This window comes from Natrix helvetica (genome assembly GCF_964273705.1).
Source record: "Natrix helvetica genome assembly, chromosome: Z".
Lineage (NCBI taxonomy): Eukaryota > Metazoa > Chordata > Lepidosauria > Squamata > Natricidae > Natrix > Natrix helvetica.
In genome coordinates, this window is record NC_138554.1 from 140,142,765 (window position 1) to 140,158,041 (window position 15,277).

Below are 15,277 nucleotides of genomic sequence, written 5' to 3' on the forward strand. Positions count from 1 at the left end.
TGGAAGGGACCTTGTAGGTCATCTAGGCCAACCCTCTACCCAAGCAGGAGACGCTACACCCTTTCCAACAAAGGGCAATCCAGTCTCTTCTTGAAAGCCTCCAGTGATGAAGCTCCCACAACTTCTGAAGGCAACTTCTGTTCCATTGTTCTATCAGAAAGTTCCTCCTTATTTCCAGGTTGAATCTCTCCTTGGTCAGTTTCCATCCATTATTCCTTGTCCTGGCCTTTGGGTGCTTTGGAGAATAGTTTGACTCCCTCCTCCTCTCTGTGGCAGCCCCTCAAATATTGGAAGATGCTCTCCTGTCTCCCCTGGTCCTTCTCTTCCCTTCACTAGCCATCCCCAGTTCCTGCAACCGTTCTTCATATGTTTTAGCCTCCAGTCCCCTCATCATCTTGGTTGCTCTTCTCTACACTCTTTCTAGAGTCTCCACATCTTTTTTATACTGTAGTGACTAAAACTGGATGCAGAATTCTAGGCATGGCCTTACTAAGGCTTTAAAGAGTGGTATTAGCACCTCACTTGATCTTGATTGTATCCCTTTGTTAATGCAATTTAGGATTGCATTGGCTTTTTTGGCTGCTGCTGCCCACTGCTGGCTCCTATTTAGCTGGTTGTCCACTAAGACTGTCACTGCTATTAAGCCTCGTGTCACCCAGTCTATATGTGGACTTTGGGTTTTTCTTGCCTAAGAGTTAAGGCTTTACTTTTCTCTACGCTGAATTTCATTTTGTTAGATAGAGCCCGGTGTTTATTTGTTTGTTTATTTGTATCCCTTTATTTTATAAATAACTCCATTATTTACAGAGTTACCATGTGGGTAAGATAGGTGGCCAATAAATTTGATAAACCAAGAAACAAACTCAGGGCAGCAATCATACCTGACCCTCGCCCCTCTATTTTTTTCACCCAACAACTACTCTGCAAGGTAGGTCAAGCTGAGATTAATTATTTGGTTTTTTTTATACACACACACACACCGACACACACATTTATAAATTTTCAGTTGAAAATTGCACGCCTATTTCTGGGGTTGTTAATCACTTTGCAAAAAGCAGCAAAAGCAAAGAAATATTAGCAGTTCATTTGAAATGAACCAGAGAAAATTGACACGTATGATCTCCATAACTGTACAAAACAGGATTAAAACACGAATGAATGTGATTATTTTTATACTGCAGGTGCCCAGAAGGCCAGGTAAATAAAACAAATTTCCCCATCTTCTCCCCTTCAACTCTCAAAACAGGGAGAAGGTCCCAACCTGGGGAAAGGGGAGAGACGGGGGAGTGACGTCACTGCCCATGACGTCACAGGGGCTGATCCTGTAGCCGTGTAGGCAGTTGAAAAGTCACGAGGTCAGCCTCAATTTCCCCTCTGTAGAATTGCTTTTCGGGGGCAGGGTGGGCTCGCACACAAGGTCAAGGCTGGGGGAGGGGAGCACAAAAGAAGATATTGAATCCCAACCTCCAGACTTGTTGGAACCAATTTAATTAAACTAGGATTCAGGGGTCCATTCTTTGGGGGACTTTGCAGGAGCCCCCACGGCGCAGTGCAGCCAAGGAGCCCAGCTAGAGCGGGGACTCCAGCTCCCATGGGTCACACCGGCTGCGAGCCCCGAGGCTGGAAGAGCCCCCATATCACGGTGCAATCTACCAACGCGCGTCGGGCGGGAAGAAACTCTCAGCCGGGGACTCCAACTCCCTTGGGGCGCATTGGCTGGGGACCATGGGCTGAGCAGTGCAACCCACGTAGTCCCCTGGGCACAATGCAATGATCTATGACCCCGCTCGGACTGGGAGAAACTCAGTCGGGGACTCTAAGTCCCATGGGGCGCGCCTGTTGGGGACGATGGGATGCAATAGAGAACACTTATGGGGGGGGGGAGGCGCCGGCCGGGGACGATGAGCTTAGCATGCAAACTCCATTGCAGGCTGAGCCCCCACTGCAATCCACCACCCCACGTCCGGCGAGGAGAAACTCTTTTAAGTCGGGGACTCCAACTCCCATGGGGCGCGCCGGCCGGGGACCCTGGGCTAGGGCCTAGGCGGTGCAAAGTGTTCGCGAGCTGCCGAGCCATCCAGGGGCACGTTTTTGCAAACCACCCTCTAGGCTCGAGCAGGGAGTCACTGCATAGCCGGGAACTCCAAGTCCCATGAGGCACGTCCACTGGAGAACTATGGGCTAAGGCCGGGAGCCAGCCTCCCCCCCCCCGTCCCTCCCCATCCATGGCACAATTCAATCTAGATAGTGGGAAGAAACTCTCCCTCTGTCTCCCTCGGGGACTCCAACTCCTATGAGGCGCGGCGGCTGTGGACAATGGGAGGAGGAACACTTCCCAACGAGGAGGTTATACACACGTGGGCGGGGGGGCCAGCAGGAGCGCTCGCTCGGCGGCGGCGGCGGGGGGCGTGGCCGAGTAGGGTGTGGAGGCGTGGCCGGGAGGGCAAGAACGTCGTTCGGCCTCTGCTGGCTGGGACTCGGCTGAGCTCGTGTCGGCTCGGGCGGGCTAGCTCGGCTCTCGAGTGAGGTCGGGAGGGTCTGGGCGTGTTCACGCGACGTTCGGGCGGACTCGGGGGCGCTCGGGCGTTCGGCGGAGTTAGAAAAGGATGTGAGCGGGAGGCGGAGGCGCAGAGGGCGCGGAGCATCCCGTCCGTGCGCCCGGCGGCGGGCGGATCGGCGCTTCGTGCGGGGCAGGAGCCGTCGCCATGGGGGACTTCTACGACCCCGAGCACCCCACCCCGGAGTAAGTGGGCCTGTGGGGGGGGAGGGGGGAGGGGGATCCTGAGGGGGAGAGAAGAGAAAAGTCTCCTCAGGCCTCTCGCGCCTCCCCCCCCGCTAGCAGAGGAGCAACGGTCGCCCGCGACCCTCAGAGCCCCCCCTCACGACGCCCCCCTCCCTCACGGGCCTCTCTGAGGCGGCCGAGGGAGAAGCAGAAGCCGGGCCTGGCTAGGCCGCGCATCCCCGGCCTCGCGTGAGAGCCGCGACCGGCCCCGGCCACCCTCAGCCCGGGGGGCAAACAAAGCGGGCGGGATTTCGGCTTTTTCTGATCCGGCTCGTCTAGGAAACGGAGGTTGGTGGGTTTTTTTCCCCCCCATTGAGGAGGGCACCCTCCGCCCTCCCTTTCCCCTTCCTCCTTCTCCCACCCTGGAAACCAATGGGGGGGAGCAGATTCTTCACTTGGGGGGGGTCTTTGTGGGGGGAGGGACTCGAGGGCGGGGGACTTTTGACACACAGCCCCCCCACCCCCAATTCCCCTTCTGCCATGTGGACGAGCCCCCCCCCCCACCCGAAACCATTGGGGCGGGGGGAGGGGTGAAATGGGGGGGGGAGATTTTACCCGAAGAGCTTTATTTGTCTGCTTTCCTCCCTCCCCCTTTTTCTCTAGACTTCCCCCCCCCTCCCCTGAAGCAGCCGAGATTGGCTTTTGGGGTAGGTGTCGCAGTGTGGACAAGGGGAGACCCTGCCCCCCCTCCCCCCAGAATAAATCCTTGGATTTGGGACCTGTTTGGTCTGGTTTTGTGGTGGGGGGAGGGAGGGGGGTCCTTAAGAGAGTGGTTGCTGCTTTGTGAACCTGCCTTCCAGAATAACAACGTCCTCCCGTCAATTCTGTATTTTGTGTTTCCTATTTTGTGTTGGCTTTACGTGCTCCGAAGAGATGGGAGAATATTTCTACAACGCTGTTCGGTTAGTTACCTTCCAGAGGCGAAAAGTTGCACCTAGGAAAGACTGAGGTGTCCGGCTCTGGCCAGGAGGTCAGACTAGAAGGCCTCCAAGGTCCCTCAGATGGAGAAGAAATGGCTGATGCCTCCTGCCGTGAAGGGGGAAGGTTGGGGGGTGGGGGCTTTGGACTAGAAAGATCTCCAAGTCCCTTCCACAGAGAAGCCAAAACCAAGTTCTCCTGCTCGAGCAGGAGGATGAGTTAGAAGACTGCCAAGGTATCTTAGGCGAAGGAGAGCAAAGATAAGATTTCCTGCCTTGGGAAGGAAGGGTGGGAGTAGAAAACCACCATGGTCTCTTAGCTGGAGAGGGGAAGATTAAGGTCTCCTGCTGAGGCACGAGGCTGGATTAGAAGACCTCCAACGTCCCTTCCAGCCCTATGATTCTAGGTCAGACCTGGTCGTTGTACTGGCCCCTTGCTCTCCCTGCCAGGTCCGTGTGGATTGCATTTATTTTCTAGGTAACTGCTATTCTTTCCCCACAGTTTGCATATGGTGCCTGTGCAACTTCACAACCCCATTGGTTTGGCCCTTCACCACAGCCCCAGTTTCTCATCTAGCCCCCCTGGGCAAATAACACATTAAACTGAAGTTGTTGCATGATGGCTGCAAGTGCCCAACATTAAATAATTTGAGCATTGACCTGGATCCAAAGGTCACCATGTGAGTCAGAGCATGGCTAGCACATGTGGGGGAATCTTTTAAAGCACCTGCTTGTGGAAGAGAAAGAGTGTTTTGGTTGAAAACGCCCCCCCCCCTCCACAGGTGTATCGGCAAGCTGTAATTTACATTTTCTCTTTCAATCCAGATCTTTGGAGGGTAAATTTGAATCAGCAAGCCTCAAACATGGAAGATTGGATTGGGGAACTCTGTCTGTAACAACAGACTCTGCAGCTATTATTTTTTTTATTTCTTCAGAAGCAAACTTGAAAAGGACAAAGGGTTGCTATTGTTTGATAAGAATTTGAATCCAGCTGTAGGGGAGAGCACCTGCTTGGAAGCACTTGATTTTTTTATAAGCCTTTTAGGATTTTTTTCTCTAAAAACTCCTCCTCCTTTTATATATGTAGGGCTTCCCCTACCTTTTCCCCATATTAAAACAACAACAACAACATCCGTAGGTCTTTAGTCCCAGAGAGCAAGCAAATAGGAAAGGAAAATACAGGTAGTCTTTAACTTATGACCACATTTGAGCCCAAAATTTTTGTTGCTAAGTGAAACATTTGTTAAGTGAGTTTTGTCCCATTTTACAATGTGAATCACTGGAGATGTTAAGTTAGTCACACAGTTGTACATTACACGGCTTCCCCATTGACTTTGCAAAAGGGGATCACCTGACCCCAGGGCACCGCAACCGTCATAAGTATGAGTCAGTTGCCAAGGGTCTGAATTTTGATTACGTGGCAATGGGAGTGGTTGTAAGTGAAAAATGGTCATAAGTCACTTTTTCAGTGGCGTAAATTTGAATGTTCACTAAATGAACTGCTTGCTGTAAGTCAAGGACTACCTATATTCTTGGTAGCTTGTACCCAATTTTCTTTCATTTTTATTACACAAAGGAATACTTTATATTGTCTCGAGGCATGGTTGAACTACTGGCATTCAGAAATTAGACTTTAATACATGCCTGTATGAAGAAGAGAGTTAGTTGTGAATTTGTGGGACTTCATCAGTATTATTTATTCAATTTATGTGCCACCCCTCACTGATAATGGCAATTCTGGGTGGCTTACAGACAATTTCAAAAGATAAATATCCGGTAGAGGACAAAAGTACCCACATCTTTTTTGATATTTAAAAAATGCATTATTGACAGTCCTTTGGGCCCAGTGCACTTATTCCAATCAAGGAGAGAGCCAACCTAGAAATGAAAGAGAAATTTCCCAACAGTGAGAACAATGAATCTGTTTGCTTCCAGAAGTTGTAGGTGCTCCATCACTGCAGGTTTCCAGGAAGAGATTGGACAACCCCTTGTCTGAAATGGTACAGAGTCTCCTGCTCGAGCAAGGAGGTTGGACTAGAGGACCTCCAAGGTCCCTTCCAACTCTTGTTATTCTGTTAATCCCTGCCCTGAGGAGAACCGGGCTGCCTGGCAAAAATGAGTTTCAGCAACTCAGCCCTTCCTTTCTCTCTCCCCTTGCTCACCTGCGCATGTAACCCTCAACTGTTTCTCTTGAATCCTGTTTTATTTTTATAGCACGGCTTTCATACTGAAGGATCCCAGTGGACACCAAAAAGCTAATGCATCTAGCAGCGCTGAAATTGCAGTCACCTCTGAGGTGGAAAGGGACCACAGGTGTATCTTTGCAAAGAATATGGATGGGTCTGAAGAGGTAGAAAGGTAAAAACTTGGACCAAGGCAATAGGGTAAACCTTTGTTTTTGCAAATGACTCTCCTTGTTTTTGTGGATGCCTGAGCAACATTGTGCAATTCCAGAAATTAATCGTACAAAAAAAAAGTGGAATTCAGCTTCTGTTTCGCTAACATAAATTCAACATTCCAAGCCCCCCCCGCCTCCCGCCTCCCCAAATGGATGTCTTTGCTTAGCAGGTGTCGAAACGAGCAACATTCAACAATTCTTTGGGTTAGAATTACTGGCAGGAAGTCGCTCCCCTCCCCTCCCTTTTTCGCTCCCCTCCCCCCTTTTTTCTCCTCTAGTCCTTCCTTTCTTCCTTCTCTGTTCTTGTCTTCTCCCTTCCCTTTTTTCCTTTCTTTTCCTCCTTCCTTTTTCCCATCCCCTTCCTTCCTTCTTTCTCTTCTTCTCTCCTCCTTCCTGTACTTTAAAATGTTAAATATTTTGACCAGATTGGCAGGGGACAAATTTTGCCTTTTAACATATCCCTCCTCCTTATCTTTTGCCAGGGTGGGGTGGTGGGTGCTTAAATAAATTCCAAAATTGCAAGTAATGTCTTGCAAAGACAGGGCCACTGAAATGTGTTACATTTGGGGGAACGACCTCTGCTCCACGCTTTCATTGGCTATAAGGCGTCCTCCATTCTTTTAAAACCAGATAATCGTAATTTTTTTTGGCTTAGGTGAAACGGAGATGGACATGGTTTGGTGTTTGAATTTTAAGTTACTCTCTAAATTGCATCTTGAGCAATATTTGTTTCCTCCTGGCCTCGCTCTCCAAGTGCCATAAATTTTTTAAGAGGTGCATGCTTGCGAGTGTCAATCTTAAGACAGGAAAAAGGCAGAGAACAATTTGGAAATGAAACCCATTATGTCTTGGAGATGCTTTTTGCTTGCTGGAGAAGATGGCTTCCAGCACAGAGGGAACTTAAATAGGGGAAATTATTAGCGTATGGTTGATCGTTACAGGAAGTTATAGTTAACAGGCAAATTTCAGGTAGTCCTCCAGCTACGACCACAGTTGAGCACAAATTTTCTTTTTCTAAACAAGACAGTTGCAGTGTCCTGGGGTCATGTGATCCTCATTTGTGACCTCCCATCTAGCTTCCGTCAAGCAAAAGTCAACGGGGAGAAGAAAAAGCTGGATTTGTTTAATGGCTGCACGATTTGCTTAACCCCCGTGAGAAAACTGGATGCAGTTCAACTCCAGAGCCGCTTAGCTTAGCAATAGAAATTCTGGTCTAAATTATAGTCATAAGTCGAGGACTTCCTGCAGTTGCAGATTGACTTCTTTAGATTTTCTTGGCAGGGAGAAAGAGATTCAATGCTTATTTCCTTCTTTTGCTGAACGCGGATAGCTAAAATCCCAAAAGCGTGAAGGGCTCTCTTCAAATTCAGAAATGGATATTTGTCTTAATCTTTTTTAGCTGAAACCTGACAAATCTGCCAAGCCCGCAGTGCAAAACTATATATATATATATATATATATATATATATATATATATATATATATATATATATATATATATATATATATATATATATATATATATATATATATGTATATATATATATATATATATATATATATATATATATATATATTTTCCCCCTTCGCTGGGATAATTGCTGCAGAAAGCAGTTTTGAATGGTGGCTGGCAGAGGAACTAAAGTGTTCTGCAATCAGCTCTGGTTTTTATAAGCAGGCAAGGTCAACTGCATTTAGGGGGTTCATTTTTTAAAGGCAGGTGGGAAACAGGTGAAATTATTCAGTTATTATCGGATGGCTGCTGTGACATATGTTTATTTCACTTGGTCTCGGTTGTGAATAACACTGTAAGAGAAGAAGCAAGACCTGCCCCAACTTAGACATTTAGGAAGGAAAGATCCTCAAATTTGTACCTCTTTTACTCAAGTTAAGTGCTTGCAGCTACATGTGAGCATCTCCCCCCCTCCTTCCTGGCCCTCCCCGCTTGGCTGGTCCCTCAGGGTCCAATAGGACGGCTTTGGGATGTTTTGGGGACGGCTGGGTCCTTTGGCGCCTCTGATGGCACTCCCCCATTCAGTTCCCAAGCCAGGTGTCCTTGGTGGTTGCCTTGTTTTGTCAACGTGCCTCCCTTTCACCACCTCATTCCCAGGCCCACAGGATGTGCTGCCCCAAATTTCCTCCCTCCCTCCTTCGCAATTCACGGTGGGAGGCCAGAAAATACGTACACAGACACACACAGTACATCCCAACTTGAGATGAGTTCTAATCTCGCCTTAAGTATCAAAGCTGGCTGAGTGACTGGCCAATCACCAGGAAATGGTGAATTCTAGTCCTGCCTTAGGCATGAAAACCAACTGGGTGACTTGGGGTCAGTCCCTCCCTCTCAGCCCAACCCACCTCACATGATCGTTGTTGGGGGGAATTGGAAGAGGATGAGTTGGATGTGTTTGCTGCCATGAGTTATTTGTAAAAATAATAAAAGGCAGCATACAAATGAATCAAAATAAATTTATTTTTGTTTTCTTTATTAGCATCCCACCTTTTAAATAATATTTATAAATTATTCTATAAAAATAAATTTGTTTTTAGCACTGAAGAGCCTTTCTTTGTCTTTAGAATTGTTAGTTTTCATTTCCAGGTCAGGTTCACCAAGCCCTCAGATCAGAAATGTCCTTGGTTAATATTTTACTCCTTAGACAGATCACGGATCCCAAGAGTTAAGCAATAAATCATGGTTCACTTCAGCCAATTTAACACCTTATGCAAACCCAGGCTTGTGTTAATCCGGAATAAATGGAGACGGGGTCTCCTGCTTGAGTGGGGAGGGGGTTGGACTAGAAGACCTCCCGGGTCCCTTCCAACCCTGTTATTCCATATTCTGTTTCTAGAATTTGTAGGTGCCTGCCAGCTACCATTTTGCCTTTCGATAAATAGGAACTTTCCCACCTGTGAGGTGGCCTTCTCCCATGGGCTCTTGTGGGTCAAAGGCAACAGTTTTCGTTTTTTCCAGGCGTGGCCTAACAGAAACTGGTTGTGCTTGGAGCAGAGTGGTCTTTTGGGTATTGTCCCCTCCCAGCCAGGGATGCAAGGGGCTGTGGTGCTGCTTGTTGGCATACAGGTAGTCCTCGACTTACAGCCATTTATTTAAGGACCATTCAAAGTTACCACGGCACTGGAAAAAAATTGCCCTAATGAGTGTTTTTCACCTTTATGGCCATTTGCCACACGCCTACAGTCACGGGGTCGAACTTCGGGTGCTTGACAACTGGCATGTATTCATGATGGTTGCTGTGTGCCCCCCCCACGGGGGTGTGTGTCACATGATCATCATTTGCAAGCTTCTACCCAGCAGGTTCACTTTAAACAAGCCACACGGATCACTTAACAACTGTGATTCACTTAACAACTGTGACAAAAAAAGGTCATACTGTGGCGCGCACCTCATTTAACAACTGCCTTCTTAGTAACAGAAACTTTGGACGCCGTTGTGGCCATAAATCAAGGACTGCCGGGATCTCACGGTTCAGAGGCTGGAGTCGCAATGCTCGCTGGGCTGCCAGAGACTTAAGAACACCATGATGGAGAGCTTGCACCTGGATTACAGGCACTCCTTGACTTACGACCACAATGGAGCCAGGCGTTTCTGTTGCTAAGACAGACAGCCGTTGATTGAGTTTCACCCCATTTTGCGATCATTCTTGACACGGTTGTTACAGGAATCGCTGGAGTTGTTAAGATAGTCCCATGGTTGTGAAGCGAGTCCAGCTTCCTTGTTGACTTTGCTAGTCAGAACGTTGCAAAAGAGAATCGCGTGACCCGCTCCAGGACACTGCCTGTCATAAATAGGAGTCAGTTGCCAGGAGTCCAAATTTTGGATTGCATGATTACAGGGATGCTGCAACAGTCATAAGTGTGGGAAACTCATGACGGTCCCTTTTTTCTGTGGCACTGTAACTTCAGTCACTATTGTAAGTCCTAATGGGGAAGAGGGTTTTTTAGAGACTGGGTAACATTGGGAGGACAGCGGAATCCAATGCTGGAAGAATCAGAAATAGGATTTAAATTTAAATTTCCCTGCTTAGCTCCATCTTTGCAGCATTTTCTTGCGATTTCAGCCTTGGGCGTGTGAGTGGATGGACAAAATTTTGTGTTGTTTCTTTTTTCCAACCCTCCCTTGGCTCCTCTTATCTCTTGCTTCCTTCCCCCCCCCCCCCCCCCAGGGAGTATTAATTGGTAATTTCAGCTTTCAGCCCAACCGTTTGCTAGTTGCAAAACACAGTTGGCAAAGTGAGTTAAACAGAGCCCAGCCGTTGCTGCAATTATGTGGTAGTGATTATAGTGCATTAGGGAGACAGTTTGACATCTGCACTTTTTCATTTCCTCCCCCCCTCCCTCTTAATGACACCGCAGGTAGTCCTCGACTTACAACCATTTATTTAGTGGCCATTTGAAGTTACAACATTATTGTAAAAAGTTGACATGCCCATTTTTCACACTTACAGCTGCTGCAGCGGTCACGTGATCAAGATTCGGTTACGTGGCAGCTGACCTGTCTTTGTGACGGTCCCAGAGTTGCATGAATGTTCCCTTCTGCGACATTCTGACAAGCCAACAGGGAAGCTAGATTCGCTTAATGATTACATGATTCACTTAGGGGATGTGGCCAAAATGTTGTAAAATGAGGTGCAATTCCCTGGCTGGAGAATTCTGGGAGTTGAAGTCCACCAGGCTTAAAGTTGCCAAGGTTGGAGACCCCTGCTTTAAGGAGAAAGTTTGGTCAGCCTTATTTTTATATGATGGGTCTGGCTTTTATGGGTGAAATGCAACATATGGAATTTGGCCCAGGTCATGGAGAATTAGCGCCATCTCAACCCCTCAATTGTCTTATACCAGTGATGGCTAACCTTTTTTAGATCGCGTACCAAAAGCAGGGGGAGCGCAGGGGGGGTCGTGCACGAGCATGCCACACCCATAATCCTATGCGCGCAACACCCCGCCCGCATGACCAGCGCAAAACACACAAATACGCTTTTGGTGCCCTTTTTTCGCCCTCCCCAGGCTCCAGAGGCTTTCTAGGAGCCTGGGGAGGGTAAAAACAGCCTCCCCCTGGAGGCTTCAGGAGCTTCTTTGCAGCCTCCGGAGGGCGATAATCCGGCTTTACGGGCAAACCAGAAGTTCGGGAACGATAACTTCTGGTTTCTCTGTAGGGCTGTTTTTTGCCCTTCGAACCTTTCAGGGAAAGGGTGTAAAACGGCCTCAAAAGAAGGCCAAAGTCAGCTGACTATGCGCACTGGTCAGCTGATAGGGCAACGCCTTGCATGTCCTAACAAATGGCTATGCATGCCACCTTTGCCATAGGTTTGCCATCACGGGTCTATACATTTGAGACTTGGAGGTATGGATAGTCCTTGATTTAGGACCACAACTGTGCCCAAAATTTCTGTTTCTGAGCAAAGCATTGGTTACGTGAGCTGTGCCCTATTTTGCGAACTTTCCTGCAATGGTTTTTAAGTGAATCCCTGCCATTGTCAAGCTAGGAACAAGGTTGTGAAGCCAATCTGGCTTCGCCATCAACTTTGCTTGGCAGAAGGTCGCTAAAGGGGATCACGTGACCCAGGGATGCCGCAAAACCCTCATAAATATGAGTCAAGCGCGTGAATTTTGATCACATGGCCATGGAGAGGGATGCTGCAGTCATAAGCGTGAAAAAGAAAAGGTAATAAGTCCCTTTTTTCCAGTGCTGTGGTAATGTCAAACAGTCACTGAGTGTTGTAAATTGAGGACTGCTTGTATATCCCTGTTTTTTTTTTTATTCTGGAAAATCGGAACTTTTCATACAGCCTGCAAATCGGACTTTATTGAGCCTTTAGAATTCTGTATTTTCCTCCACATCACTTGTGACCCACCGATTCCAGGTTTAGTAGCGATTCTGATCTGCTGGCAAACCGTTCAGCCTCTCCTGGCCACATTGTTGGTTTTCTCAAGCAAATAATGCTGTTTGCTGTGTCCACAGCAACCAGCTCGAATGCACCACGGTGGTGTAGCTGGCCATCTTTTTTATGCTTCCTTGGAGATACACACACACAAACACACACATGGTTCAGAAGCTTCTTTTTTAGCCCAGGTGACCTGTTCAGATCAAGTGAATCCCCCTTTTATAAATCATCTACAGGCCTGGGCAATTTTATTTTAGCTGTCATTTTTTAATCAGGACGATCCCATGTTTTGCAGAATTGTCACCAGCCGTTTTCCAGATAACATTTTGCCTATCCCACCTCTCTCTCCCCCCCCCTCCCAATTTTCGTGACTGTGCATAAGGAAAAAATTAAATTACATTTAGTCCTCCAGTTACAACCACAATTGGTCCAAAAATTTCGATCGTTGAGCAAGACAATTTTTAAGTGAGTTTTGATCCAGTATGCTGGATTATCACTTCTATGCAGAGTAAGCAACTTTACAGTGATACCATCTTTCCTGTTAAAACTGGGTGATATAAATAAATAGAATGTGTTTTAAAGGACAACTATATTAACAATAGTACACAGTATGATTTGTGTAACTTAACAATTCCTCCAAAACAGTGTTTCACAAATTTGGCAACTTTAAGATGCGTGGACTTTAACTCCCAGAATTATCCAGTCAGCCAGGAAGAAATTTGACCAATGAAATTGATTTGAGGATGGTTTAGAATATTAAAATTAGCAAGTCAGCAGATATCGTCCAAGAAGTAAGAAGGAAAATAGTCCTGAGGACTCTTAGTGAGAAAGAATTGGGAGGAAGAGAATACCAGCTGATGTTTTTAGTAGTGGTAATATTTTTCATTCCTCAAAGGAGGTTTCTTTTAAATTCAAAGCAGTTTTTTTGATTATTCAGCTTTTGCCTCAAGCTGGGGGATGACTTTGGGACTGAGGACATTTCTGGGTTTCACCATGTTTTTATGGCATAGAAAGAGATTATTTGCTTGCATAAAGTGTAGTCTTAAGTCATTTCATTTTCTCCTCCTAGTGAGGTCCTTGGTGCTCTCTGAGCTTGGTGGTTTTCTTGCAGACATTTCATGATGCACCTAGGGAACATCATCAGTGCCAGAAGGAAGGGGGAGGGGGATTGCAGGGAGGAGGAGGGTCCTTGGTGCTCTCTGAGCTTGGTGGTTTTTCTTACAGACGTTTCATGACCCAAGTAGGGAACATCATCAGTGCCAGAAGGCGCATTTGCATCAAGCCTCTTTCTCTTTTTAGCACTCATGATCTTATCTAGCCAGGTGAGTTGAGCTGCTTACAATATCATAAAATATGCAAATAATAAAATATCCTAAAACCAGGTTAAAATTACAAACAATTCATACAAACTACAAACTCTTTTGTCTCTAACCATCTGCAAAAAAAAAAAAGATTGAAAACAAATAAGCATGCCATTTAGCTTAGCAGATCATTTATCCTTGATGAAAATTCGAAAGCCATTTCCCTTTTTTTTAAAAAAAAGAACTCTTCATCAGCAACCAACAGCAGCTGTGTAATGGCAATCCCAGTTTAAAGGCTGGATTTAATGATGGTGGAAATGTATTCTTTGAAACTTGGGGTAATTTTGAGGATGACGCCCAATGTGAATGATCTCAGGTGAGGTCAGTTTTGCTGCTGTTGTGGCCTTCCTGCTGTACAAGCATTCCTCAACTTACGACCGCAGTTGAGCCCACAATTTAGGTTGCTAAGCAAGGCAGTTAGGTGAGTTTCCCCCCATTTTCTGAGCTTTCTTGCCACAACTGTTATGTAAATCACTTCAGTTGTTAAATTGGTCACATGGTTGTTAAGCAAATTTGGCTTCCCCGTCGATTTTGCTTGTCAGAAGGTTGCAAAAGGGGATCACGATTCTGCGACTGTCATAAATACAAGTCAGTTGCCAAACATCTGAATTTTGATCACGTGACTATGGAGATGCTGCAGGGGTCATAAATGTGAAAAACTATCATAAGTCACTTTTTTCTGTAACTTCAAATGGACACTCAAGAAATGGTTGTAAGTCAAGGACTACCTGTATATACAACTGCCTTATTAAGTGACGGAAGTTCCCAGTTGTGGTTGTAAATCAAGCACTGCCTGCATGAGACCATTCTTTTCCTGTTTTATTTTCCCCAATATTTTCCTTTTCCACTGATTTCTCTTAGTAAAACTAGAAGCTGAATTCTTTGGATTGCATTGGGATTCCGGAATGAGGAACCGGGAGGAAAATTGTTTTTCAAGACTTGTGCCGCAATTTGCTGTAACAAGGTTTACCCTATCAACGCATGTAAAAGTTCCTGGAAAATGGCATTTCCAGACCCTCTTCCTCCTTGGAGGTGGCTCACATTTCTGATATCGGAAGAATTGTAACAGTGGAAGGCCCTCAAGATATTTTGTGTTTCGCTTTTATTCTTTTTATGTTAGGCTTTTATTATTTGTAAGCCACCCGGAATCGCTGTGAGTGGGCAGCTGTATAAATCCCCTAAATAAATAAATAGTTTGGGAAGGAAAGGTGCTGCTCTGCTGGACTCTTGGTATGACCGCACACATCCTTGAAAATGGATAGTTTTGCTGGGAAAAACCAAGGATTTACTGAAGGGAGGTGCTAGAGTACTGTTTTTTGTGTTTGTTTTGGAGTGACACATAACGGCTGGGGAAATAGCATCATGTTGAGAGTTTGTAAGTGAGCCAGGTTACTGCCTGTCCTCATTGCAAATTAGTATCCAGCACAAGTGAAAGTTATTAAATCTGTAAAGCAGGCATTTTGGTCCCCCACCACCACTTTTAAAGTTTTCATGCTTTCTCTATTTTTTCTCTCCTCCCTCTCTCTCCCCTCCCCCTTTGCACTGTTTCATCTGGATCACAACAGGGAAGAAGACAATGAGGTAAGCACTAGCTTACTCCACTTCTGTTTTGTGCCAGGAGTCGGCCATCAGAGGAGAAGTGGCCAAAAAAATGGGTCAAAAGTAAAAAAACAAAAAATCATTTACTCCTCCTTCCATGTCCCTCAATAGGATGCTTGAGATATCCTATCCTAATAGGTAGCCACAGTTGAGGCCAAAGTTCCCGTTGCTAAGCAAGGCAGTTGTGAAGTGCATTTTTGTGCCACTTTGTGAGATTCCTTGCCACAGTTGCTAAGTGATTCACTGCAATTCTTAAGTCAGTAGCACAGTTATTAAGTGAATCTGGCTTCCCTTTGACTTTTTATCAGAAGGTTGCCCAAGAG

The 15,277-nt window shown here is 46.3% G+C and overlaps 1 protein-coding gene across 2 annotated transcripts in view; it reads left to right on the top strand.

Annotated features, from left to right (window-relative positions):
- Positions 1 to 2,369: 2,369 nt before the first annotated feature.
- The window catches only part of LOC309381323 (histone-lysine N-methyltransferase SETD2-like), a 32,789-nt gene continuing 19,881 nt past the window's right edge, over positions 2,370 to 15,277 (top strand). For both annotated transcript variants that reach the window (XM_081932210.1, XM_081932209.1), the window contains exons 1-3: positions 2,370 to 2,743; positions 5,914 to 6,057; positions 14,921 to 14,936. In XM_081932210.1, the coding sequence (XP_081788336.1) occupies positions 2,706 to 2,743; positions 5,914 to 6,057; positions 14,921 to 14,936 (198 nt within the window). In that variant the 5' untranslated portion in view covers positions 2,370 to 2,705. The remainder of the gene's footprint in view (positions 2,744 to 5,913; positions 6,058 to 14,920; positions 14,937 to 15,277) is intronic.